The sequence below is a fragment of the Thermothelomyces thermophilus genome, chromosome 2 (assembly GCF_000226095.1).
Source record: "Thermothelomyces thermophilus ATCC 42464 chromosome 2, complete sequence".
Taxonomy (NCBI): Eukaryota; Fungi; Ascomycota; class Sordariomycetes; order Sordariales; family Chaetomiaceae; genus Thermothelomyces; species Thermothelomyces thermophilus.
The window spans coordinates 4237322-4258351 of NC_016473.1; the positions used below are offsets into that span (position 1 = coordinate 4237322).

The window sequence follows — 21030 nt, forward strand, 5'->3', positions numbered from 1 at the left end:
AGGCTAGCCTTGGCTGGTGGACTTACTTGTCAGGGATGAGATTTTCTTTTCCTTTGTAGATGTGATGGCTAGAGTGACATGGTTATCATGGGCAGGGACTGAGCGGTAGAGCGAGGACACAGACAGACAGAGAGACGGACGGACCAGATCGACGAGAGCAGACGAGGCACTTGCCGGGGATGGCAGCGGTAGATTCACAGACGAGAAATACAGTGGGGGAGAGGGGCGTCATTGTTATGTCGCCTATCTCCCGACGAGGCATGCTAGCTCCGCCTGGTACAGTTGCTTGCCGTTCAGGTGATGAGCCAGGTGACGAAGCAAGACATAGCCGCGCCGGCCCGCAGCGGCAATTCATATAGAATGATTACAGCACCAACTCCCGGCTCCCCTCTTCCTCTGTCCACGCCCTTTGCTCTCTGTAGCGTACTGGGTGGGTGCGGGGATACTCAATGCGGGAAGCTCCCGTGCAATGAGCTGGAGGTTGAAACTTTTGGTGTACACGAGGAGTCCGCTTATTGAACGTTTTTTATGTTTACTTTTCTTGCTGTGAGTGCTTGGCTCTAGCCAAGTCCTTGTCGCTGTTCTTTTCGTTATCTCTTTTCCTTTCGTTCACATAGCATTGTCAGTACACATATTTTTTTCTTTTATTTTTCTACTCTATTGCTTAACCTCTAATGCTTCGTTTCTCTTTCATTCCAAACTCTCATGGTCGCTGGGTAACTGCTTAGTGTACCTCAGTTAGGGGCTGTTCCCCCCATTCAATCAATCCATCGCCACTGCTGATGCCGTGCACGGACCATTTCAGTTTCTCAACCTCTGCTCTGGGGCCTTGCAGCGCATCTGTGAACTTTCTCAACGCATCCTGGTCCATCTTGTATCGCTTTGCCTATCCGCCTTGCCCAGCCGTGCTCAGTCTTTTGCATCGCGTGTTCTCAATTTGCTACCTCTTTACACACATTCCCAGGTATTAAGATTTTGTATAACTTTTTTTTCTTTCTTGGTCACAAGTGGTCGCCATGAACGCTCCGGATAGGTGGGTCACTTTTCTGTTTCTGTTTCCTGTCTCCTCCTGGTGTTCCCTAGGCTAGTCAATCGCGAATGTGAAGGGGACTGAATGATTGGGAAAGAGGGGGTTTGGTTTATGAAGGTGGTCTGGCATCCAAAGTTCGTGGAAACCTCGGCATTGCCGAATTCTCTGTCACAGACGTCCGGCATGCTTTCAAGTGAGAGGAGGTGGACGAGGATGAAGGAAGAGACTTGGGCTTGTTCGGTCATCGTTCTGTGGGATTTTCTCGGGCAGAGCACAAGATGCCCAGAAGTTTGCATCTTTCAAAACGCGAGTCAATCCCGGGGCCACGATATGCGGCTCGTGCGGCTCATGCTGGCCGGGTTGTTGCCTCGTGGTTGTTCTTGAAAGCCGCCATCCCCGGAATGCCCACAAAGGTTGGCCGGCAACTGATGGGTTCCCTTTCCTACTTCTCGTCAAACTTGGGCTTCCGACCTTTTCTTTGGAAAACACCGAGGAGATTTACAGCCCTGAACTACTGCCCTCCACTACAAGAAGAGAACTGGACCGATCATCAAAATGGCTTCCGTCAACTTTCGACACGAGGATAACGTCCAGCATGGGTTGGATTCTTCACTGCAGCATGTTTAATGCAACAAGGCTAGACTCTGACTGGGAATCCGTCGCAGATTCGAGCTGTTCGTCCTCCAGGAAGGCGAGAAGAAAATCACCGAGAAGGTGGTGACTGGTAGGTTTTAGCACCCGTTTCGGTTCCTAGCATCGCCGTCGCCATCTGACCGTGTGCGCTAGGAATGTCCAACTGCTCCGACTTCATCTTGCTCAAGGAGGACCATACCCTGGGCAACCTGCTCAGCGCCTACCTCAAGATGGCACCCCACGTCATGATGGCGGGCTACAAGAGTAAGTCGCTATTTCTCGGAAACTTTCCTATCCAAGAAAAAAGGAAGAAGGAAAACACATTATTCTCCCTGCTGACCACGGACAACCCAACCCAGTCGGCCACCCCAACGTGCCCGAGGTCCTCATACGCGTACAGACGGATGGCACCATCACGCCTCGCGAGGCCCTCGTGACCGTGTGCAAGCAGCTGGTCGCCATGTACGGCCAGCTCGGTCGCGAGTTCCAGAAGGAGCTTGCGCTCCGCCAGTACGCGGACCAGGGCGAGAACGGCGCTGGCGGCGGCCCTTCGTTCGGCGGGCCCTCAGGTGCCGGAGGCGCGGGTCAGAATGGGTTCTAGTTAAGATGAGTAGAAGGAGGAAGGGGGGGGGGGGGGGGGGAGTGGGGGCCGGGGCGGGGAAAGACGCATAACGGTCTGATTCCTTCTTTTTCGTCTCTACGGAAAACCTTGGAAGATCTCGCCTGTGGGAGGCGTTTGGGAAACGGCGTTGGGTGGTTTCTGGGGCGTTCTCGGGTTAGCTACCTTTTTTTGCTTTCTGGGACGGGATTTCTTCAAAATGCCTGCTCGGCAACTGCTGTTTTACATTTGCAGAGCCATGTTTCCCGGGGCATAATGGTGTGGTAGGATTTCTTGCTCGGATGGCTGTGAGCGCGTGTCCTGCCCGGACGGACTGCTGCATGGGAGGCTTTGCAGGCGTACTTTCATAGGCGATAGCGAGGTTGGTAGGAAGGGAAGAGGAACTTCATCCAGCGCTTTCGCACTCCTTAGTTCATGGAGGTAAATTGATATCGTACCCCATCTCGGTGACCCAGGCTGACGTGGGTTTCGGGTATGGTTTCTTCCCAATTAAACCGGACTCGATCGGCTACGTCCGTGATCAACCCCCCTCTACCTCTTAGGTGGTCTCATCAATTTCAGACCCATACACCCACCCATCCGTAAATCCATCGCTCCCTCCTCATGACGCGGCTATACCCGTCGGCCCTTCACCTCCTGGGATCAACTACCGTCCCGTAAGCTTCCTCAGATTTCTCCCTTCTGCCCTTCACGTTATTTAAACTCACCATGCAAATGTTGTTCCCGTTCAGCAAGATCTTTTTCAGCTTCGTGTGGTTGCCCGAGTAGTCACTGGTGAAAGTTAGCAGCCCGCACGGGAAGCGAAAAGAAAGCCAAAGCGTCGAGAGGTTGTTTTCGGGGCAACTTACAACTCGGTGACGTCTTCCAGGACCATGTCTGAAGAGGCGTCAGAAGGTCTGCATGGGCTCCGAGGGCGTACTCAAGAAAGGGAGGAGGGGTTAAACATACTGACGTAGTCGTCAAAGCCTACCAGTGTGCCGGCAAACTCTAAAAGCGGATGGAAAGGTCAGCATGGTCTCTCGGGGCGGTTCCGAGGGGCACGCCTGGGCTCGCTCACCTTTGTCACCCTTCATGATGACCCAGATGCGGGACCCGACGCATTTGTCGATGAGTTCTGGCTAGCGTATTAGCTGCTGAAAAATCCGTCTCAGCAGAGTAAATTTCTTGAGACCCATTGCCACAAACCTAGAGGGAGCAGCTGAGAAGCCATGGTTGTCGGATGGGCGTTGCGTTCCTGTTCAGCGGCTCCTGGTGAATTTCACGGGCCTGTTCTGGAGCTCTGGCTGAGCTACTAGTACTCCGTAAGCTGCAGTGCATCCAGTGGCGAGAGAGGTCTCCAATGTTTCGCGGGCACAGATGGCGTAAGAAAGATATCGTAATTACCGTACACGCCGATACGTGGCGCTTGCTAACCTCTGCGAATGTCGCGATATGTGCATACCATAGCTGGGCAATTACAATACTAGCATATTCGTACATACAAGTCCTCTTTGCCGTTACGCAGCCACAAGCAGGAACAACCTGAGGCACGTTTCTGCACCAAGTGGGCCAACGCGACAAGGTAAGGGCCATCTCGCGCCCGTAAACGCGTCTGCCTGCGCTCTGCAGCTCGTCGCCTCCCAATCCGGTTGGGCTCACGGTTGAATAACCTTGTTTTCCGCGCCATGACATTGCGCAGTCATGGCGCCGCCCGCTCGTTCAGCAGTGTGACTGTTCGGTCATCGTTTTACAGGATCAGGCTTGGGTGTTGGCGCTCTCGCCGTCGATATTTGTCCTCGATATCACGAAACCTGCTGCAAGTGTCCCTCCGACCCGACCATGGGTGCCTCGTTCTAGTGTAACTCCCACTCGTTGCTAACACACCCTGTACAGGCACCGTTCATTTGTGAAGATGACTTCTCGGAAGGCTGTGCACCAGGTGTGGCACGTCAGCCGTGGCATCGTTTTCTCTGGTGGCAGCGATGTGGTGTACCCCCGCTTGCCTTCGCTGAGGTATTACAGTGCCACGGCAGCTGTTGCCTCGGAGGGAGACCCGGTTTCTGTGCCATCTGCACCCGCCATGGCAGACATGACTGGAGGACCCTCTACTAGCCAAGGACCCGAGGACTTGCTGAGCGATGTGGTAACCACATCGTTATCGACGACAACGACAACGACAACAACCACCCGTACCATCACTACTTCTGCCGCCACCGCCAACGTCACAGCAACGGCGGACGGAGGGGCGGCCGTGAAGGACCAAAGTGTAGTGACCGATACGGTGGAGAAGCCCAAGCCCAAGCCCAAGCCCAAGCATTCTTCCACTCCAGACGCGGTGCCTTTCACCCCCCTGGATTTCAAGATACCCGAGAAAGCCTTTCAGGCGGCAAGACGGGCCCCCAAAGGAAGTCCCGAGTCGTTCTGGAACTACAGCCTCTACCGGGGCCCAGGCGCCGACGGCTCGCGTGATGTTAAAGTCAAGATCCACTACTGCACCAGCATGCAGACCACCGAGAGGGTCGTCAAGCAGTATTTTATGAATGAGAAGGTCGTCGGCTTCGACCTCGAATGGATGAGCAACGCGCAAAGGTCTTCAGGCCCCCGGAAGAACGTCTCCCTCATCCAGCTCGCTTCTCCCAGTCGCATTGGACTCTTCCACATCGCCTCTTACCCTTCCAAGGATAAACTGGTCGCTCCGGCCTTAAAGAAGTTGATGGAGGATCCCTCTATTACGAAAGTGGGCGTCTGGATTAAGGGAGACTGCACGCGTCTAGCCGACTATCTGGGTATCAAGACCCAGGGTCAGTTCGAGCTCAGCCACCTTTACAAGCTGGTCAAGTATTCCGCCAGTGGTGATTATGACTCCATCAATAAGAAGTTGGTTTCTCTGGCCACCCAAGTCAAGGAGTACCTTGGGCTGCCCGTTTTCAAGGGTGACGACGTCCGTACAAGCAACTGGACCAGACGTCTGAACATGGATCAAATCATGTGTAAGCCGCCTCTCCGTGATTCATCGGCTCGGGTGGTCGCTAACATTCGGCAGACTCGTCGTCTGATGCCTACGCGGCCGTTCAGCTCTTCGCCGTTCTCAACTATCAACGACAGAAGCTCGACCCTGTTCCCGATCTCCCACATCATGCCGAACTCAACCTTCCTATCCCGGTGGCCAGGCCGGTCGCCCCTGCAGTGATCGAAGAGGAGGATGGCGGCGACCCTAATTCGACCAGCGAGCAAGATGCCGCTCGAAGGCAAGATGCGGCCAAGACGCAAGATGCCGATGGTGATACAGGTGGGTGCAACCCCGTCCCTCAGAATCAGCCTGCAGTCGGCGCCGGCGAACACGACAGCACGCGCCTCGCCGAGCCACCCGGCAACGGCCTTGCGTCAAGAGAAGAGCCCAGCAGATGGAAGACCCTGGTTACTCAACCGAATATGGATGCTGAACAAGGAGCTCCGCTCAATCTTCCGCCACTAGCCATCTTGACCCAGCAAGACGACCAGTCGAAACAAGCCACCACGAGCTAAGCCCACGAGCCGGCGTCAACTCGACGGTCGAGCATATACCGGCAACATTACTCGAGGGCATTCCAGTCTTACCGCTCCAACACGCGCGATACCCACCAAACAATAAAAGGCCCGGGTGTTGTAGTCGATAAGAACAAGCTCTCAGTCGGCCTTGCCCCTTTTTTTCGCAGCCCCTGAGACTCAGTCAATGGATGCCTAACGAGGCTCTAAGTCTACCGACCTTAGCACACAACACAGACGGTCACCATACCGCCGCTCAGCAGTAGCTCCAGTCCTCCGTGTCTCCCCTCTTACTCACGTTGCGCGTCCTCAGCCCGACGGCCCAGCTTGCACACCAGTTCCAAAGGCCACCGCGCCCTCGTCCCCTACCAGCTTAGTTTGCCTCCGCAACATGGGGCGAAGTCTCAACGAGGCAGTAGTATTTCCGAAGGTAACCTCCTGCACATGTCGCGCCTCAGCCTGTGTCCTATATCAAGACGCCGCGACGTAACATGTGTCTCGAAACGAAGCTGGGAAATGAGGGATATCGCGGATATCAGACTGGGGAAGAAGATTTGCTTGGGAGATGCTTCGGGCTCGGTTTTGACACTGCAAAGCAAGTAAACACGGGATGGGCACGTTTCGGTTGGGAGGTAACCAAGGGAAGATTGCCTGGCATCGCGAACCATACCATTACCGGCATAGGGGTTGGGGAAAGAGACCTGGGAAAGAAAGCTTTGCAGCCAGCCTTTTTTTTCCGGCCCCCTGGGAGGACAGAGGGAGGACGGTCTTGAAGTTGTGATAAACTGTGGGGAGCACATTCCTGATGCAACCATACGTGCAACGTCACGGAGGTACGATTTGACGGCAACATCAGAAGGTCGAGGACAAAATAACGGCTTCGGCGAGCCTGACAATGCTCTCTCTCTCTCTCTCTCTCTCACTCTCAGTGGCCGTACGTAGCAAGGACAGCCTGAGTGTAGCCATTCACTCCTACATACTGTCTGGCCGGGTATAAATAAACAATATATAAACCTCCCCCCTTTCTCATCTATCCATCTACGGACGCCCTCCGGACCCCGCTTCTACACCCCCAACCCCCCTGCATTCTACTCTACTGGGCGACCAAATGCTTGCCCGAATTCACCTGCACCCTCTTGTCCTCCCCGGCACTGAAGATGCCCAGGGACGCGTCCCAGACCACGCCAAACACCTTGCAGCCCTCCCCAGCGACCGGCTTCTTCCTTCCGCTCTGCTTGACGCTCTCGCGCTCGATGACGTAGACGGGCTCGCTGACGCTGCCCATGCCGCCCTCGTCCTTGGTGGCGGGCCGGACGCTGCGCAGGTCCCAGATGCGGCAGGTGCCGTCGTGGGCGCCCGACACGAGCGAGTAGTCGTTCTGCGGCGACGGGCAGAGCGAGACGACCTTGTTGGTGTGCCCGCGCAGCGTCATGACGGACGTCGTCGACGTGCTGACGCGCGGGTCCACGAGCGTGACGTGCCGCGCCGCGGTGCCGGCGGCGAGCAAGGGGGAGGCGGAGCCGGCGCGGGAGAGGGCGCAGAGGGAGAGTAGTGGGTGGGTGGTGGTGAGGGTGCTGACGACGTTGCTGGTGGTCAGGTCGATGGTGCGCACGGTGTGGTCCTGCGAGACCGAGTAGGCGACAATGCGGTCGCGCGGGTCGAAGACGGCGGCGCTGGCCGGGGCCGAGTGGATCTGCATCAGGGACAGCGGCCCGCGCTGGGCGGCGCTGACGGAGCTGGTGACCTTGCGGCGCTTGGAGGCGTGCGCGCCCGGGAGGAGCGAGGCGTCGGCTTCCGGGGCGGAGGCCTTGGATGCGCTCCAGAAGCCGATCGAACCGTCGGCCGAGGCGGTCAGGATGCGCTTGGACGCTCCGTCGACCTCGAGGGAGTCGACGGAGCCCTTGTGGCCGTAGAGCTCGAGCGTCGGCTTGAGCTCGCCCGAGAACTGGTCCGTCTCGGTGTACTTCCATACCCGCACCGTCCGGTCCATGCCGGCGGAGGCGAGTTGGGAATCGGTGAGGAACCTGGCTGCTTTTATGCTGGCCGTGTGCCCGCCGTGGCTGCCGGGCGGAGAGGTGGTGACCACCTGCCCGGAGGCGTTCCATATCCTCAGCAAGCCGTCATACGAGGCCGAGAGGATCCTGTCTTGACCGCGCTGAAAGCTGTCGCCGGACCAGCGGCCGGATGGCGAGGACTCAGAGAGTACATCGACGGCGCTGACCCAGTCGTCGTGTTCAAAGCTCGCTTCGTAAACGGGCGGTATTAGGCTGCGAACATATTGTAGTGTGAGGTTGGTTTCGAGCGACAGGCCGTTGCTGGTGAGATAGTCTTCGAGACTGGTGCGCAAGAAGCTCCCATTGACGAGGAAGTCGAAGGGGATTGAGCCCGTGTCGAGCATCGACTCGGAGTTGAGAATCCGGGACAAGCCATAGCGGCGAATATCGGCGGGTACGAGGAGCTGTCGCTTGCTCTCGGGAAGCTGGAGATCGGCTTCGGTGGTCGTGAAGGTCACCTTGACCTGCGCTCCAGGAGCGTCCGCCATTGGCTCGTCCATTGAGCTGTTTGGTTGTGTATGTCTTGTGTGTCGGTGAATTATCGGATGTCGAGATATGTGACTGAAATCCGTCCGAGAGACCGGCGAAGAAGACTACCTCGAGTTTGGGGTGTAATTTGTTGCTGTCCTCGGGCTTGCTCTGATCTTTGATGATATTTTTTTGGTCCTTGCAGCAAAAAGTCCAGACCCGATAAGGTACCCCACGATCTTATCTTATCGCTCTGGACCCTGCACCCTGGTCAGAGGGGCATGCGCTTGACAGTACCCACGGTAACTTGTTGTGTTACATTACGTACCATACAAACAGCCTCAGTTGGCGGCAATACTCAGGCGCCTCACTTTCGACGAATCTTCGTTGCTACCCTATGATAAATAACAAGGTAAAAAAATGTGACTCGCTCACAATGGAATCCCTCTTGCCTACACTAGGAGTCGAACCTAGGATCTCTTGGTTACGAGCCAAACGCTTTACCACTAAGCCATGTAGGCTGCTGATGCTTACATAATACAAAGTTCCTGTGAGTGAACTAATTGCTGATGGCCGTGACGGATGTGTATTCCGTAACTAGTTGCCAATACCTGTAAGAAACCGGAAGCCGCTCCAGTAAGATACGCGTTACTCCGTACCCAGGGTCGGGTATTTCGTACTGTATGACCCGTAATTGTTCGTAGGTAAGAAGATCGCGTCAAGCCTCGCCGAGCGCGTCTCGAGGTGCGATTCATGTAACGACACCAGACATCAGCATCCGCCAACCGTAACAATGGTGACTTTGAACGACATTGCGGGCTTAGGCCTGCTCCAAAATCCTTCGTAGGCATTAATGCGCCTTTTGAGCAGCAGAGAGAAGTCACTAATTCTATTCAAATGCAGCGAAGCAGCGACGACTGCTCTTGAGCGGAGCGAATCAAACTACAAGTCCCTCGATAACTTTGCCCTGCCAAAAGATCGCCAATACCAACAGCAGTTTGCCGACATTTACTTTCTCCGTCTTGCGAAAATCAAGCCCGCCGTCGAGGAGGTAGCCAGCGCAGCATGGGAGGGAACCGAGCTCGGCGGCGAGACTGCGACAAAGGTGGACCGAGTGCTGGATGTGCGGCAGGGCCAGTTGTGCTGGGTTGCCGGTACGATCTACATGGACATGCCACTTAAACCCAGCGTCCTGGAGGATGTTGCCAAAGACGTAAGCGCCATAGCTGCGGCTGGAGGGTCCGAGGAACCGGGGTGTCTGACGAGAAGCAGCGCTGGATTTCGGCCCCTACGACGGCAGACCACTACTATTCCGAAGCGGGCGGCGAGTCGATCATGCTCGAGGATGACTCCGGCCGCATCCGCCTTGTTGGGGACGTGCTCAAGAGCTACTTCCTCGTCACGGGCTGCATCATTGCCGTGATGGGCACCGAGAATGTTAACGGCGAGTTCGAAGTCATCGATCTGAAGTTCGCCGACCTCCCCCCACAGCCCGACCGCTGGGCTCTCTCCAAACCCGCTGGGAGCGCCAGCAAAAAGACCAAGGTCAAAGACGAAGACGTCGAGATGGCCGACTCCCAACCCTCCAAAAAGATCGCCATCGTCTCGGGTCTCGAATTCTCCGGCACCGACACCTCCTACGCAATGGAACTTGACCTCCTCCTCGAGTTCCTCCTCGGCGAGGCCCTCGACCCGGCCGCCCAGTCCGAGCTCGCCCACATCTCCCGGCTCATCATCGCCGGCAACTCGATTGCGAAGCCCTCCGAACACGACGCGGCCGACAGAGACAAGAAGGGTCACAAGAAGTACGGCTACGACGCCTCTTCCTACAATCCCGTCCCCTCCCAGCTCCTCGACACCTTCCTCTCCACGCTCCTCCCCACCATCCCCGTCACCCTGCTCCCGGGCGCGCACGACCCAGCCAACGCGAGCTACCCGCAGCAGCCGATCCACTCGGCCATGCTCCCCACCGCGCGCACCTACACCTCTCCGCCGGGGCAGTCGAGAGAGGAGCAACCCGGCTGGCTCGACCCGGTCACCAACCCCTGGGAGGGCGAGATCGAGGGGTGGCGGGTGCTGGGCACGAGCGGGCAGAACCTCGACGACATCTGCAAGTACGTCGACAACAGCGACCGGCTGGGCATGATGGAGGCCATGTGCCGGTGGCGGTGCAGCGCGCCGACGGCACCGGATACGCTGTGTACGCATAGTCTCTCTCTCTCTCTCTCTCTCTCTCTCTCTCCCCCTCTCTCCCTCCCTCCCCACCAAGCATGTGCGTGCGTGCGCTAACAGCTCGACAACAGGGGCCTACCCCTTCCAAGAGGACGAGCCCTTCGTCATGAAGGAGTGTCCACACCTCTACTTTGTGGGCTGCCAGCCCGAGTTCGGCACCAAGGTCATCGAGGGCCCTCAGGGACAGATGGTCCGGCTGGTCTTGGTACCCTCATTCGCGGCCACGAAAGAGATAGTGCTGATAGACACCGAGACGCTCGACGTGTCAAAGGTGAAAATCACGATTTGATCTTGTGGCTAGCTAAGAATGCAGGCGCGAAATTGATTTGCAAGGGCTCCGCCACCAACCACTCGAAGCAAGAGTGCCGCCTTGCTAAATGCCACCGATATATGTCCTCCCAAGCAAGATTACCGCGAATGTGTGTCCATGATATCTCGTGGAATATCTCCCGTGCCCAATTATCCCCCCCCCCCTCTCAACACCGTCGACGGCAGAATGCTACCGCGAATGCTAGAATGCTTCTCTCCGGCGAACCTCACTATCGGCGGCTGCGACCGCATACGTCTCCAATCGACTCCGGGATTCCAGCGACTTCTTTCTGGTCTTGTCGTCCGCCTCCACCAGTGACTCAACAAGCCACCGAAGCAACTCCCTTTCCTAGGGACGATAAACCCGCAGCTCATCGCCCACCCGATCAATCGAAATGATCAACGACTTCATCGGCTTGGCAACCCTCCCAGCAGCATGGTCGTCGTCCTCACTATCATCATCATCATCATCACTACTCTCGCCCCTCGCCTCGTCATACACATCCGCGTTGAACCACCTCGCCTCCTGTCTCTCCCGCTCCTCTCTGCGCCTCTGCTCCGCGGTTGCATGGTCCTCCTAGATTCCGCGCAACGCCAGGTCCGGCTTCAGACACGCATCCTCCAGGTGTCGGCGCATGTCCGCCAATGTATTCTCCGCCTCTTCGCCCTTCCGCCGGCGCTGCTCCTGCATCAGCACGTCACTCGCCCAGAGCTGGCCGAGAGGCCCGGGCTCTTGCCTGAGGGCCTCCAGACGGCGGGGCAGGCAGCGTAGGTCAATGGTGGTCTCTAGATGGCGTCTCCTGGATTGTCGGCGGGCCCCGGCGGCGGAGGAGGAGCCGTCTAAGTTGTCATCATCCATGTCATCATCGGAGGAGGAGGACTCATCTCCGGTCTCGGCTCCGACCGAGCGGTCATTCTTGATCTCCGAGTTGACGTGCACGTTGATGCGAAGGAAGTCGGTGTCGAGGCGCTGCAGGGCTTTCAAAACAGGAGAGCCCCTGTTGAAGAAGCTCACCGTGCTGAGGAAACGACCCTCGTGGCTGACGACGTCTTGGTTGTCCGGACCGGAGGAGCGCGCCGTACGGTGACTAGACTGTAGCAGCGGCGAGATGGTGATGGTCAGGATGTGCAGGTGGATAGGGCTGCAAACCGGACGGGGAGGGGAGGGAAGCGACTCTGCGGTCGCAGGCGCTAAGGTCTGAAGAGCGGCGCTCATGAGCTTTTCGTATGATTTCTCCGTGCGATTTGGCTCCAGCTCGATAGCCATGCGCCGGATAAGGTGACCGTACCTGGCGAGATTGATACTGGGGCCGTTCTGTTCCCGCCGGCTCCGGCCAGCAACCCGCTGACTTCGGCGCCCGCCATTTGAACACATTACAACTTCGGGGTCTCGTAACAGATAGAAGAAGGTGTTTTCTGAGTAGAGCACCCGCGTTCCTTCCAAAGCAGTGCGGCGACACACGGCCAGGATCTTGGTGTCTATAGTGTTTGCCTGAATGTCCTCGCCCTGGCGGCCACGACGAGTCGAGCGGCGAGCCGGCTCGGTCCATAGATGCTGGACATGTATGGGTTTCGGCGAGACCAGCAAGTGGCGATATATCTTGTCCCGAATCTCCGTCGCCAAAGAGAAGAAGTGGGTCACCGACGCGATGCTCTGCACCAGCTCCGTGGTTTCGGCTGCGTCTGCCTCCGGTGCGCTCGGCTCATCTGGTGCCGCTTGAGCATGGGGTTGCGGTGACTGGTTGGCTGCGGGTACTGCTATCACGGGCGCGTGTCTCGGTCGTTTCTGTGGTCGGCCGCCCGAGCCTGTTTGGTTTCCAAGCCCGAGTTGCCGCAGTTCCCGGCGCCTCTCAGCGGGCGGTGCGTCCACGACTAGAACGTCCTCGTCCCAGTTGCCGAGAAGGGACGTTGTACGATTCGAGTGACGGCTCGCGGTCAGGTCAATGAGTGGTGTCGGACGAGGGTGACGCTCCTGAATGCTTCGAGGTGGCTGGACGACAATGACTTCCTCCACTTTGTCGTCCAAGTCGGGCGCTTTACGCTTCCGTCCCCTGGATGAGAGATGGATGGACGACGGAGGCGTATATAACACTGGCTTGGTGGCCCTTGCCCCAGCTGTATAAGCATGCCTAACCTGGCTGGGCTGCCTCTGCGTTGTCAACTCTTCATCGCTGTCCGAGATGATTATTGGGTTGTTTCTGCTGGATTTTGAGCCTCTCGGCCGATTCAGCTTGACGAAATGACCATCACCAACGTGTCCGTCCTGGTCAGCGAGCCATCGTGAAACTTTTGCTAAGCTGTTGGGGGGTTTAACCTGTTGCGTCTGGAACGCCTCGGGCTCAATGCGACCAAAGGCGGCTGCTTCGATTTCGGCCAGAGTGGGAAGTTTGCCGTTGCCCAAGGAAGCAAGAAATGGGTTCGTGTGAGTGGCCATTTCGAGCAGCTAATGTGACAAGGAGAGTGTTACTGGAGAATAGCTTCATATGCCACTTGTACCACAAAACTGTAAGTTTGCTAGGTCATTGCGTCGGCTGCGGTGATGTTACAGCTGCTCTTTAGAGAAAGAATTGGAAAGCTCTGCCTGGGATGGAGAAGTGTGTCAAAGGCATTTCCAGAACTGAACATGTCATGGCCCATCTGCATGGCCAATGGCTGCTCACGACGGCGAGAGGAGTCAAGGGAAGACAGATGTCTGCTTACCTTCTGGAAAGGCCTATGTGTGGAAGGAATGATGTGGTTTATTGCACGGAAATAGGAACTTGGGGTGTGGGATCCAGGCAGCTCGCCCGGAACGGTGCTGAAAATGATGGGGAAACGAGCAGAAGATGAGCTTTACCTGTGTACCATTGGGCGACTTTTGTGAAATGGATACGAAGATTAAGGGACTAAGCCAAGTTGCTTTGGTCTAATGGAAGAATTGACCTCTTGGTGCGTTCTAGGAAGGTGCGGGAAAGGGCTCTCTGCTAGCTTTACCGACACCTGAGCTGCGAGTTCGAGATTTTTGAGATGGTGAAAGTTCCTAGGAGATGACAGCTTGGAAGTCTGGAGTAATTTTTGAATGACTGAGAATGGGGAAAGGGTAGTAAGGGGGGGGGAATGTTCCGCCTAAGACTCGTTCACTCTTCGTGAAGTTCGTAAGCAACTGGGAGCAGAATACCATAAACCCACACTTGGATACAGAGACCTCATTGTCACGGCATGTTCCACGTGTAAATTTCTTTCCAGTGTCGGGCAATTGGAAGCCTGGATTTTTTGGGGAAAAGCTGAACGTTGGGCAGTATATGAGTTGGTTTCCTCCTGCTCTTTCCTGCGGCTGCGTGTTGACTTTTGGCACGGGCGTGTGTGCCTTCCGGTTTTCAGACCGAAGAGCTGCCGTTGCAACGCGAACTTGCAAGACCTCAATCACTGGATCGACTTCTTTTTAAGTACTATGTTAGCTTCAAGCCGCCTATGGCTTAACTTCGTTCGTGGCCGCCTATGTCGAGCGCTCCTGTTGGCGCTGCGGCACCTCTTTGTTGAAAAGAGGGATCGCTTAGTTCCAGGTACCTACTTTAGTCATCTCAACTATTCTTTATCCCGCATCCCGTCATCTGGCTCAGAACGTATCTTTCTTACTGACTGAACCTGGAACAACATCACCAATCATTCGAAAGCTAGTGTACTTCAGCCACGGTTCACAGCCCGCTACCATGACGATATCTCCTCCAGTCTAAGGGTACTGAGCCATGGCCGAGCCACTTAGAGAAGGGGTATGTACAGAGAGTCATGAGTGACAAAGAGCTGACTTCCTAGCCTAACGCTGACCGCCTTGACAACCTCGCTCTGCTCTCACTCTGCCTTGATGGCTTGATGCCCGTGTGTGCCTCCCGCCATGTGCGGCAAGGGTTTTTTTGGCCATGGCACATATGCGGAAGGATATCGGTAGACCATGTCATCGTGCCTGAGGATTGCACGGCTATTGCGAACCATGCTCCTGCGGTCCGATCCCAGAGCTCATTATCACCTAGCGGGACGTGCCAGTTGACGTGGTCTAGACCTTCTCACATCCATGTCCCGAGGCCACGTGCTCAGGACGGAAGACGAAATGGAAGACAACGAGAGCTATCATCCGACAAACGTTGTCGGCCCAGTATCGGACGCGCGAACCAGGAAGGAAGACTTCCAGACCTCCTCCACAAATTCGACGAGTCCCAAACGTTGTAAGTCCGGTGTAGAGCGAGGGGGTACGAATCCCGGTGTACCAATGGGTATCTCCGGTTCTCGGCGGAGGGGATGTGCCGCGTTTATCATCGGCCTACGGACCCACCAAGGAGTCGTCACGCCCGACATGTTGCATGGGGACAGCGGACTGACCTTCCATATGAAGCGCGACAAGATTGCATGGAAGTGTTCTCCGCCGGGTCCCAATGCAAGGATACGAAGCCGGTGCTGCCCTCCAGCTGCCGCCTTGAGCGCGGAAGTCCGGGTTTCTTTCAAGTAATAGTCGGCATCAGCGGACCAACGCTCGAGTTTGCATGGTGTAATTTTTGGGTAACGGGCCTAACGTTTGTGGAAGGCGACTGGAGGATCATCAGGTACGAATCCCGGGCCCATGTGGACGAAAGCCGGCAGCAGGCGGCAGGCAGCGGGAATAGCACTGATACAGAGGTGGCAATTGCAGGTCTAACGGCCCACCGGTTCCTGATCGCCCTTTCTCTTCGGCATTGAAATAATCCAGGCACGGCGTCAACGGTGATTCGAAGGGTGTTCTAGGCATTTCGCGGCTTACACAAGGTCTTGGCAAGCAATCGTCAACCACCCCATTGTTCTCATCAACACCTTCATACCTGTCACCAGTTACTAGTCCAGTTATCACCAGCAAAATGGGCTCCTGCTCCCCAGAGCCGCCCAAGCCATGGGTCGAGACGCCGCTCATCTTCTCCCCGACCCTATCACGCGCGGCAGGGTGCAACATCTTTCTCAAGCTCGAAAATGTCCAGCCCTCCGGCTCTTTCAAATCTCGGTACGTTTGCTTATCAGTCAGGCTGGATGCCTAGCAGTGCTTACTCTTCGCAGCGGCATCGGCAACATGATGCTTACCGCCCTTGCCAACACCAACCCTGATGAACGAGTCCACTTCTACTGTTCCTCAGGCGGCAATGCCGGCCTCGCCTGCGCCACCACAGCCATTGCACTCCGTAAGTCACGAGAAACTCTGTTCCGCCGCTAGACTTTTCTCTCCTAGCCATCCCACAGCCCATCATGCCCTCGCTGCCTTCTCTCCCCTCTCTCTCTCTTCAATCCCAAGATAGAAAACCTTTCACAATCCTAGGCCGTTCACAAGAGAAAGAAGCACGCCCTTCAGCACTAACATTGGCCCCCTCTCCCCCCTTTTTTTTTTCCAGGTCGCCCCGCAACGATTGTGGTCCCAACCTCGACCTCGGCCTTCATGGTTAGCAAGCTGCGCGAGTTGGGCGCCGAGGTGTTCCAGATAGGCGCCAGCTGGGCCGAGGCGGATGCTTTCCTCCGGGAGACGTGCCTCGCACCGGAGGATGGCGTCAACAAGGTCTACGTGCCTCCCTTCGACCACCCGGACGTGTGGGCCGGCGCGGCGACGCTCGTTGACGAGATCGCGCTCGAGATGGGCGCGGTCGGTGGCCGGTACGCCGATAGGGGCGGACTGCACGCCATCGTCTGCAACGTAGGCGGCGGTGGGCTGCTGAACGGGGTCATGGAGGGGCTGGAGCGGAACGCCAAGAGGCTCTCGGCCGGCGGCGGTGCTGGCGTGAAGACACCACAGGTGCTGGCTGTCGAGACGGTAGGTGCCGAGAGCCTCTACGCCAGCGTGCAGGCCGGTGAGCTGGTGACGCTGCCCGCCATCACGTCGATCGCGACTAGCCTGGGTGCGAGGAGGGTAAGCGAAAAGACGTGGGAGTGGGCGAAGAAGGGCGGGAAGGACGGAAGTTTGATCTGCTCGACGGTGACGGACAAAGAGGCGGCGATGGCGTGCGTGCGGTTCCTGGACGACGCGAGGATACTGATCGAGGTTGCGTGCGGTGCGACGATCGCGACGGCATACAACGGGGACTTGAGGCGGTATTTGGGTAAGGACCTCACGGACGAGGAGTGGGCGACGAGAAATGTGGTGTTGGTCGTCTGCGGCGGGTCGAACACCAGCTTGGAGATCCTCGAAAAGTACAAAGCGACGTACGGGGCCGAGTGACAACAAGGGGGGCTTCGTTTCTTTTTGTTTTTCCTTTTTGTTTTTTTTTTTTTTTTTTCCCTCATGAAAGGCGGGCGTGTGACGGGGTTAGATTCATCAATGGAATACGGTTCATCGATTCGAGTCCTGACTATGGTCTCGGGAATAGACGAGCTCTGCGTATCCCTGCGGCACCTCGGCTGCTAGCCTGCCCAAGTCCCGGAGCACGAGCTTCAGCTCGCCAAAGTAGTCCACGACCCCTTCTTGCTCAAAGCCGAGGCGCTCGAAGAGCGCGATGCTCGTCTTGTTGTTCTGGTTGATCTTGGCCTTGAGCAGCTTCAGCCGCGGCGGCGACGGCATGTCCTTGTCCTCGGCGTACTCCCTCATGATGCCGTCCAGGTGGCGATGGACGTAGTACAGGAAGGCCTGCACCACGGCGCGGCCGAGCCCCTTGCCGCGGTGCTGCCGGTCCGCGATCATGATGTCGACCTCGCCCACGCAAAACTCGGGAACCGCGCCGGGCACCGCCGCGATGCTGCCCTCGTCTTCGTACGGATAGAGAAAGAGGTTGACGTCGCCTACCATCCTCTCGGGCGCGTCGGGGCCCCCGGCCTGGACGGTCCCGCCCTCTCCGCTCTCCCCGCCCTCGACGGCCGCGAGAGGTTGGCAGACGATAAAGGTCAGCTTGTCGTGGGAGGCCCGCCACGACTCCTGGTTCTCGTACTCCTCCTCGAGTGTGAGGGGTTCGGAAGCCGTGGCTTCCTGGATGGCCTGTTGTTGGAGTGTCAGTCAGTCTCGTAGGCAGAGGGTGTATTTTCTTTTCCCCGTCCCCGTGAGCGTTCCTGGGGAAACGACAAGACAAGAGACAAGACAAGAGGGAGCGTACCGGATCCTCCATCCAGGCGTGGTAGGTGAGGACATGGCGGCGGTCGTAAGGCACCAGAACCGCCCTTGCTGTCGAGACAGCTGCATTGGGAGAGAGATCTCAGTCAGTTTTGAGCCCAGCGAGTTTGAAGAGGGTTGAACATGCCAGTGAACTCATTCAATCTCATTTTCAATGTTTGCTTCGTGACCTGTGTACGGACGTACACTGGCAACTGAAGGGCTCTCGTTGTGCTGAAAAGTCCCCATTTTCTACTAGTTTTCGGCTTGAGCAAAAGAATATCATATTCCCGGGGTTATGCTACAATCGAGTACCGTGCCCTCTAACCAACCCTTGGTTCCATCCAATCCAGTTGTCCAGTATTCTACACTATAGGTACAGGGCATCTCAAGCCTCTTAAGAGAGATCTTTCACGTGTACAGCACGTCTCCTAGTCGTACATTCGTTTCTCACAGGCCCAAAGCTCCGCGTCCCTGCACTCATGCTCCGAGAGGGCAGAGGCATGCTGTTCATGGCTCCAAAGTGCCCTAAGCAGGCGGCGGAGGCTGGTTCTTAGCCGTCTTCTTGTTCTTGCCAGATCCGCCAAAGTTCACATCCATGTCCTCGATCAGGGGAGGGAAAAGGCCATCGGCGCGGCCGCTTCCCGTCGGCGCCATGGGGACGCCGTATTTCGAATCACAGCGCAGGACGGCATGAGAAAAGGTTCGGGCGTCGTGGCCCACGCCAAGGATGTCGAGCAGTCGCCACGCCTTGTCGGGGAGGAACGGTTGCAAGAGAATGCCCGAGATTCGCAGGCCCTCAGCGGCCAGGAACAGCACCTTCTCGGCAGCCGCCCTGTCTGCCGGGCTCTCGGACGTTACCAGGGACCAGGGTTGTGTTTGCGTCAAGAATTGGTTCAACTGCCGCCAGGTTAGCGAGGATATCGGCCGGGGCTGAGGGGCCAGCGTTCAACTCACCGACGCGCCCATTTCCAGGATCTTGCGGATGGCACCCACAGGGTTGTGATCTTCCATCCTCTGTGCGACACTAGGCGCAAGATCCACCAAGGCGTCTTCCAAACTAGTAATGGCCGGCTGCAACGACTCGGGAATTTCGGGGCGTGATGCCATCTTGGTTTCGTCGAAGTTGTTCTTGACGATTTCGCTAAGATTCCACGCCTTCGACCTCGTGACCCGTCCGAGTAGGTTGCCGAATCCCGACTGGAGATACTTCTTATACTTGACAACGAGAGTGTCGTTGCTATAGTCGGCGTCATCCGATATGCCGCCTTCGGACAACAGATAGAAACGTGCCGTGTCGACACCCCACCGGTTGATGGCGTATAGAGGGTTGACAACGTTTCCGATCGACTTGGACATCTTCTTCCTGTTCAAGGTCCAATGCGAATGTACGAGCACCTTCCTGGGCAGGGGAAGGTCGAGGGCCATGAGCAGCGCGGGCCAGTAGACGCAATGGAACCGGAGGATGTCCTTCCCGATGATGTGGAGGTCGGCGGGCCAGCCACCCTTGTGGGCCTCGCCAGGGATCCAATTGGGATAGCCAGCAGCGGTGAGGTAGTTGATCAGGGCGTCAACCCATACGTAGATCGTCTGAGTCGGGTCGTCGGGAGTCCGGATGCCCCAGGTAAGGCGCTGGACGGGTCGCGAGATGGAGAGGTCCTCGAGATGGTTCTTGACCCAGTCGACGACCTCGTTCATTCGGTAGGCCGGCTCGATCCACCCGGGATTCTTCTCGTAGAAGTCCAGCAGCCTGTCCTTGAGCTCCGTCATGCGGAAACAGTAATTCTTCTCCTCGACCCACTCCACCTTGTTCTTGGTCTCGGCCGACGCCATGTAGACGGCACCCGTGAAAGGGTCCTGGTGCTTGACGACCTGCGACTCCGGGTAGAAGCACTCGTCGCTCACGCTGTACCAGCCCTCATGCTTCGCCTCGTAGACGAGCCCCCGCTCGCGGAGCAGGAACCAGAAGTGCTCGACGGCCTGGACGTGGTCGCGGTCGGTCGTGCGGATGAAGCGGTCGTAATCGACGCGCGACAGCTGCGCCAGCTCCTCGAACTTCTTGGCGTTCTCATCGCAGAACTGCTTGGGGTCGACATCGGCCCGGGCGGCGGCCTGCTGCACCTTCATGCCGTGCTCGTCGGTGCCGGTGCACAGGAAAGTCTTGTTTCCGCGCAGCACATGCCACCGCTTGAACACGTCGGCCAGCACCATCGAGTACATGTGCCCGATGTGCGGCGCTACGGAGAAAGGCAGGGTTCCGTCAGCGACACGGCGGCTCCGGGAGCGGACCAGGCCACCACGTACCGGCATTGACGTAGAAGATGGGTGTTGTGACATAGTATGGCTTATCAGCTGCTGCCGGAGGCGCTTCTGTTGAGAAACGGCGGGACGTGACGGCGAGGTTGCTTTGGCGTGAATGGCTCGTCCAGCTGTTTAGCCGCGTCAATGCCGGCTGCCATCGCAGCAGCCGGCGAGCACACGCTGCCCTCGCGATCTCGATTGCCATTGACGCGGCAGCCCTCTGCTGGAGGTTGCACCTTGAGAGATTGGGAGCTTGCAATTGATCGGTGCAGATGCGGCACTAGATGAATTTTGGTGAGCTAGGTACAGTACATACTGTGTACGGATTACAGTACTTCGTATAGTCCGTAAGATACATACGGTTCCTGGTAAGACCGGTAAGGTAGTTCGGGCTTTGTCAGTTTCGACCAAGCTCATGCCGAACGAACATAACAAAGCACTACGTCTCGCTCTACGCGGCATGCAAAGTTGTTGGCATGACTATAGATCCAATTTACTTACTCCACTAGAGACATGGACCGCTGACGACCTGGAAGCTGAAAGCTGCTCTTGAAGGACCTTTGACGTTGTCAGACTTCTCTACTTCGATAGCACTATATTCATCAAAGGAGCATCAACCTAGTAGACGACGACAGCCTGGATTGCTTTGAGGTGCCGAGGACAAGGGCAAGACTGAGAAAAATTTTGAATCAAGACTACAACTTGCTTTTCGGCCTAATGCATTGTAAGACGACTCGGCCGACAAAGTATGCAGTTTGCCGTTCACAGCGTTCCACTAACTGAATGCTGCATGGCAGGATGCCAGGTAGTTCAACGG

The 21030-nt window shown here is 56.9% G+C and overlaps 9 protein-coding genes and 1 non-coding gene across 10 annotated transcripts; 4 read left to right on the forward strand and 6 right to left on the reverse strand.

Moving 5' to 3' along the window:
• The first annotated feature begins 1718 nt into the window (after positions 1-1718).
• On the forward strand, positions 1719-2285 carry MYCTH_2302244 (uncharacterized protein). Its single transcript, XM_003662046.1, has 2 exons — positions 1719-1927; positions 2023-2285. Exons 1-2 carry the CDS (start codon positions 1819-1821, stop codon positions 2262-2264), a joined length of 351 nt encoding a protein of 116 aa, XP_003662094.1. The 5' UTR covers positions 1719-1818; the 3' UTR covers positions 2265-2285.
• Positions 2286-2716: 431 nt separating this feature from the next.
• MYCTH_2302246 (uncharacterized protein) lies at positions 2717-3642 on the reverse strand. The gene is made up of 6 exons (XM_003662047.1): positions 3468-3642; positions 3340-3396; positions 3231-3269; positions 3131-3158; positions 2990-3053; positions 2717-2928 (listed from the first exon to the last, which is right to left on the reverse strand). Exons 1-6 carry the CDS (start codon positions 3490-3492, stop codon positions 2884-2886), a joined length of 258 nt encoding a protein of 85 aa, XP_003662095.1. The 5' UTR covers positions 3493-3642; the 3' UTR covers positions 2717-2883.
• A 443-nt stretch (positions 3643-4085) lies between these two features.
• On the forward strand, positions 4086-5988 carry MYCTH_2302247 (uncharacterized protein). The gene is made up of 2 exons (XM_003662048.1): positions 4086-5251; positions 5305-5988. The coding sequence occupies exons 1-2, from the start codon at positions 4174-4176 to the stop codon at positions 5784-5786; spliced, it is 1560 nt and encodes a 519-aa protein (XP_003662096.1). The 5' UTR covers positions 4086-4173; the 3' UTR covers positions 5787-5988.
• A 752-nt stretch (positions 5989-6740) lies between these two features.
• On the reverse strand, positions 6741-8501 carry MYCTH_2302248 (uncharacterized protein). Its single transcript, XM_003662049.1, has one exon. The coding sequence runs from the start codon at positions 8338-8340 to the stop codon at positions 6880-6882; it is 1461 nt and encodes a 486-aa protein (XP_003662097.1). The 5' UTR covers positions 8341-8501; the 3' UTR covers positions 6741-6879.
• A 256-nt stretch (positions 8502-8757) lies between these two features.
• On the reverse strand, positions 8758-8829 carry MYCTH_t70. Its single transcript has one exon. It is a non-coding gene; the product is annotated as a tRNA-Thr (tRNA).
• Positions 8830-9020: 191 nt separating this feature from the next.
• On the forward strand, positions 9021-11128 carry MYCTH_2302249 (uncharacterized protein). The gene is made up of 4 exons (XM_003662050.1): positions 9021-9151; positions 9212-9521; positions 9581-10508; positions 10612-11128. Exons 1-4 carry the CDS (start codon positions 9102-9104, stop codon positions 10827-10829), a joined length of 1506 nt encoding a protein of 501 aa, XP_003662098.1. The 5' UTR covers positions 9021-9101; the 3' UTR covers positions 10830-11128.
• On the reverse strand, positions 11129-13781 carry MYCTH_2302251 (uncharacterized protein). Its single transcript, XM_003662051.1, has one exon. It carries the CDS (start codon positions 13281-13283, stop codon positions 11427-11429), a length of 1857 nt encoding a protein of 618 aa, XP_003662099.1. The 5' UTR covers positions 13284-13781; the 3' UTR covers positions 11129-11426.
• Positions 13782-15563: 1782 nt separating this feature from the next.
• On the forward strand, positions 15564-17175 carry MYCTH_2302253 (uncharacterized protein). The gene is made up of 3 exons (XM_003662052.1): positions 15564-15851; positions 15905-16026; positions 16234-17175. The coding sequence occupies exons 1-3, from the start codon at positions 15712-15714 to the stop codon at positions 17049-17051; spliced, it is 1080 nt and encodes a 359-aa protein (XP_003662100.1). The 5' UTR covers positions 15564-15711; the 3' UTR covers positions 17052-17175.
• MYCTH_2125843 (uncharacterized protein) lies at positions 17163-18161 on the reverse strand (the record flags this gene model as incomplete). The annotated part of the gene is made up of 3 exons (XM_003662053.1): positions 17163-17801; positions 17917-17996; positions 18116-18161. The coding sequence occupies 3 exons, from the start codon at positions 18159-18161 to the stop codon at positions 17163-17165; spliced, it is 765 nt and encodes a 254-aa protein (XP_003662101.1).
• On the reverse strand, positions 18156-20519 carry MYCTH_2302257 (uncharacterized protein). Its single transcript, XM_003662054.1, has 3 exons — positions 20217-20519; positions 18870-20149; positions 18156-18812 (listed from the first exon to the last, which is right to left on the reverse strand). Exons 1-3 carry the CDS (start codon positions 20416-20418, stop codon positions 18441-18443), a joined length of 1854 nt encoding a protein of 617 aa, XP_003662102.1. The 5' UTR covers positions 20419-20519; the 3' UTR covers positions 18156-18440.
• Between the last annotated feature and the right edge of the window lie 511 nt (positions 20520-21030).

Coding starts and splice junctions, on each gene's coding strand:
- MYCTH_2302249 (XM_003662050.1), top strand. CDS start 9,102: ATGGTGACTTTGAACGACATTGCGGGCTTAGGCCTGCTCCAAAATCCT. Junction 9,152..9,211: donor GGCCTGCTCCAAAATCCTTC/GTAGGCATTAAT, acceptor ATTCAAATGCAG/CGAAGCAGCGACGACTGCTC. Junction 10,509..10,611: donor GACGGCACCGGATACGCTGT/GTACGCATAGTC, acceptor GCTCGACAACAG/GGGCCTACCCCTTCCAAGAG.
- MYCTH_2302253 (XM_003662052.1), top strand. CDS start 15,712: ATGGGCTCCTGCTCCCCAGAGCCGCCCAAGCCATGGGTCGAGACGCCG. Junction 15,852..15,904: donor TCCGGCTCTTTCAAATCTCG/GTACGTTTGCTT, acceptor TACTCTTCGCAG/CGGCATCGGCAACATGATGC. Junction 16,027..16,233: donor CACCACAGCCATTGCACTCC/GTAAGTCACGAG, acceptor TTTTTTTTCCAG/GTCGCCCCGCAACGATTGTG.
- MYCTH_2302246 (XM_003662047.1), bottom strand. CDS start 3,492: ATGGCTTCTCAGCTGCTCCCTCTAG. Junction 3,397..3,467: donor TTCTCAGCTGCTCCCTCTAG/GTTTGTGGCAAT, acceptor TACGCTAGCCAG/AACTCATCGACAAATGCGTC. Junction 2,929..2,989: donor ACGGGAACAACATTTGCATG/GTGAGTTTAAAT, acceptor ACGGGACGGTAG/TTGATCCCAGGAGGTGAAGG.
- MYCTH_2302251 (XM_003662051.1), bottom strand. CDS start 13,283: ATGGCCACTCACACGAACCCATTTCTTGCTTCCTTGGGCAACGGCAAA.
- MYCTH_2302257 (XM_003662054.1), bottom strand. CDS start 20,418: ATGGCAATCGAGATCGCGAGGGCAGCGTGTGCTCGCCGGCTGCTGCGA. Junction 20,150..20,216: donor CATCTTCTACGTCAATGCCG/GTACGTGGTGGC, acceptor CTTTCTCCGTAG/CGCCGCACATCGGGCACATG. Junction 18,813..18,869: donor TCCTGGAAATGGGCGCGTCG/GTGAGTTGAACG, acceptor ACCTGGCGGCAG/TTGAACCAATTCTTGACGCA.
- MYCTH_2302248 (XM_003662049.1), bottom strand. CDS start 8,340: ATGGACGAGCCAATGGCGGACGCTCCTGGAGCGCAGGTCAAGGTGACC.
- MYCTH_2302244 (XM_003662046.1), top strand. CDS start 1,819: ATGTCCAACTGCTCCGACTTCATCTTGCTCAAGGAGGACCATACCCTG. Junction 1,928..2,022: donor CATGATGGCGGGCTACAAGA/GTAAGTCGCTAT, acceptor AACCCAACCCAG/TCGGCCACCCCAACGTGCCC.
- MYCTH_2302247 (XM_003662048.1), top strand. CDS start 4,174: ATGACTTCTCGGAAGGCTGTGCACCAGGTGTGGCACGTCAGCCGTGGC. Junction 5,252..5,304: donor GAACATGGATCAAATCATGT/GTAAGCCGCCTC, acceptor AACATTCGGCAG/ACTCGTCGTCTGATGCCTAC.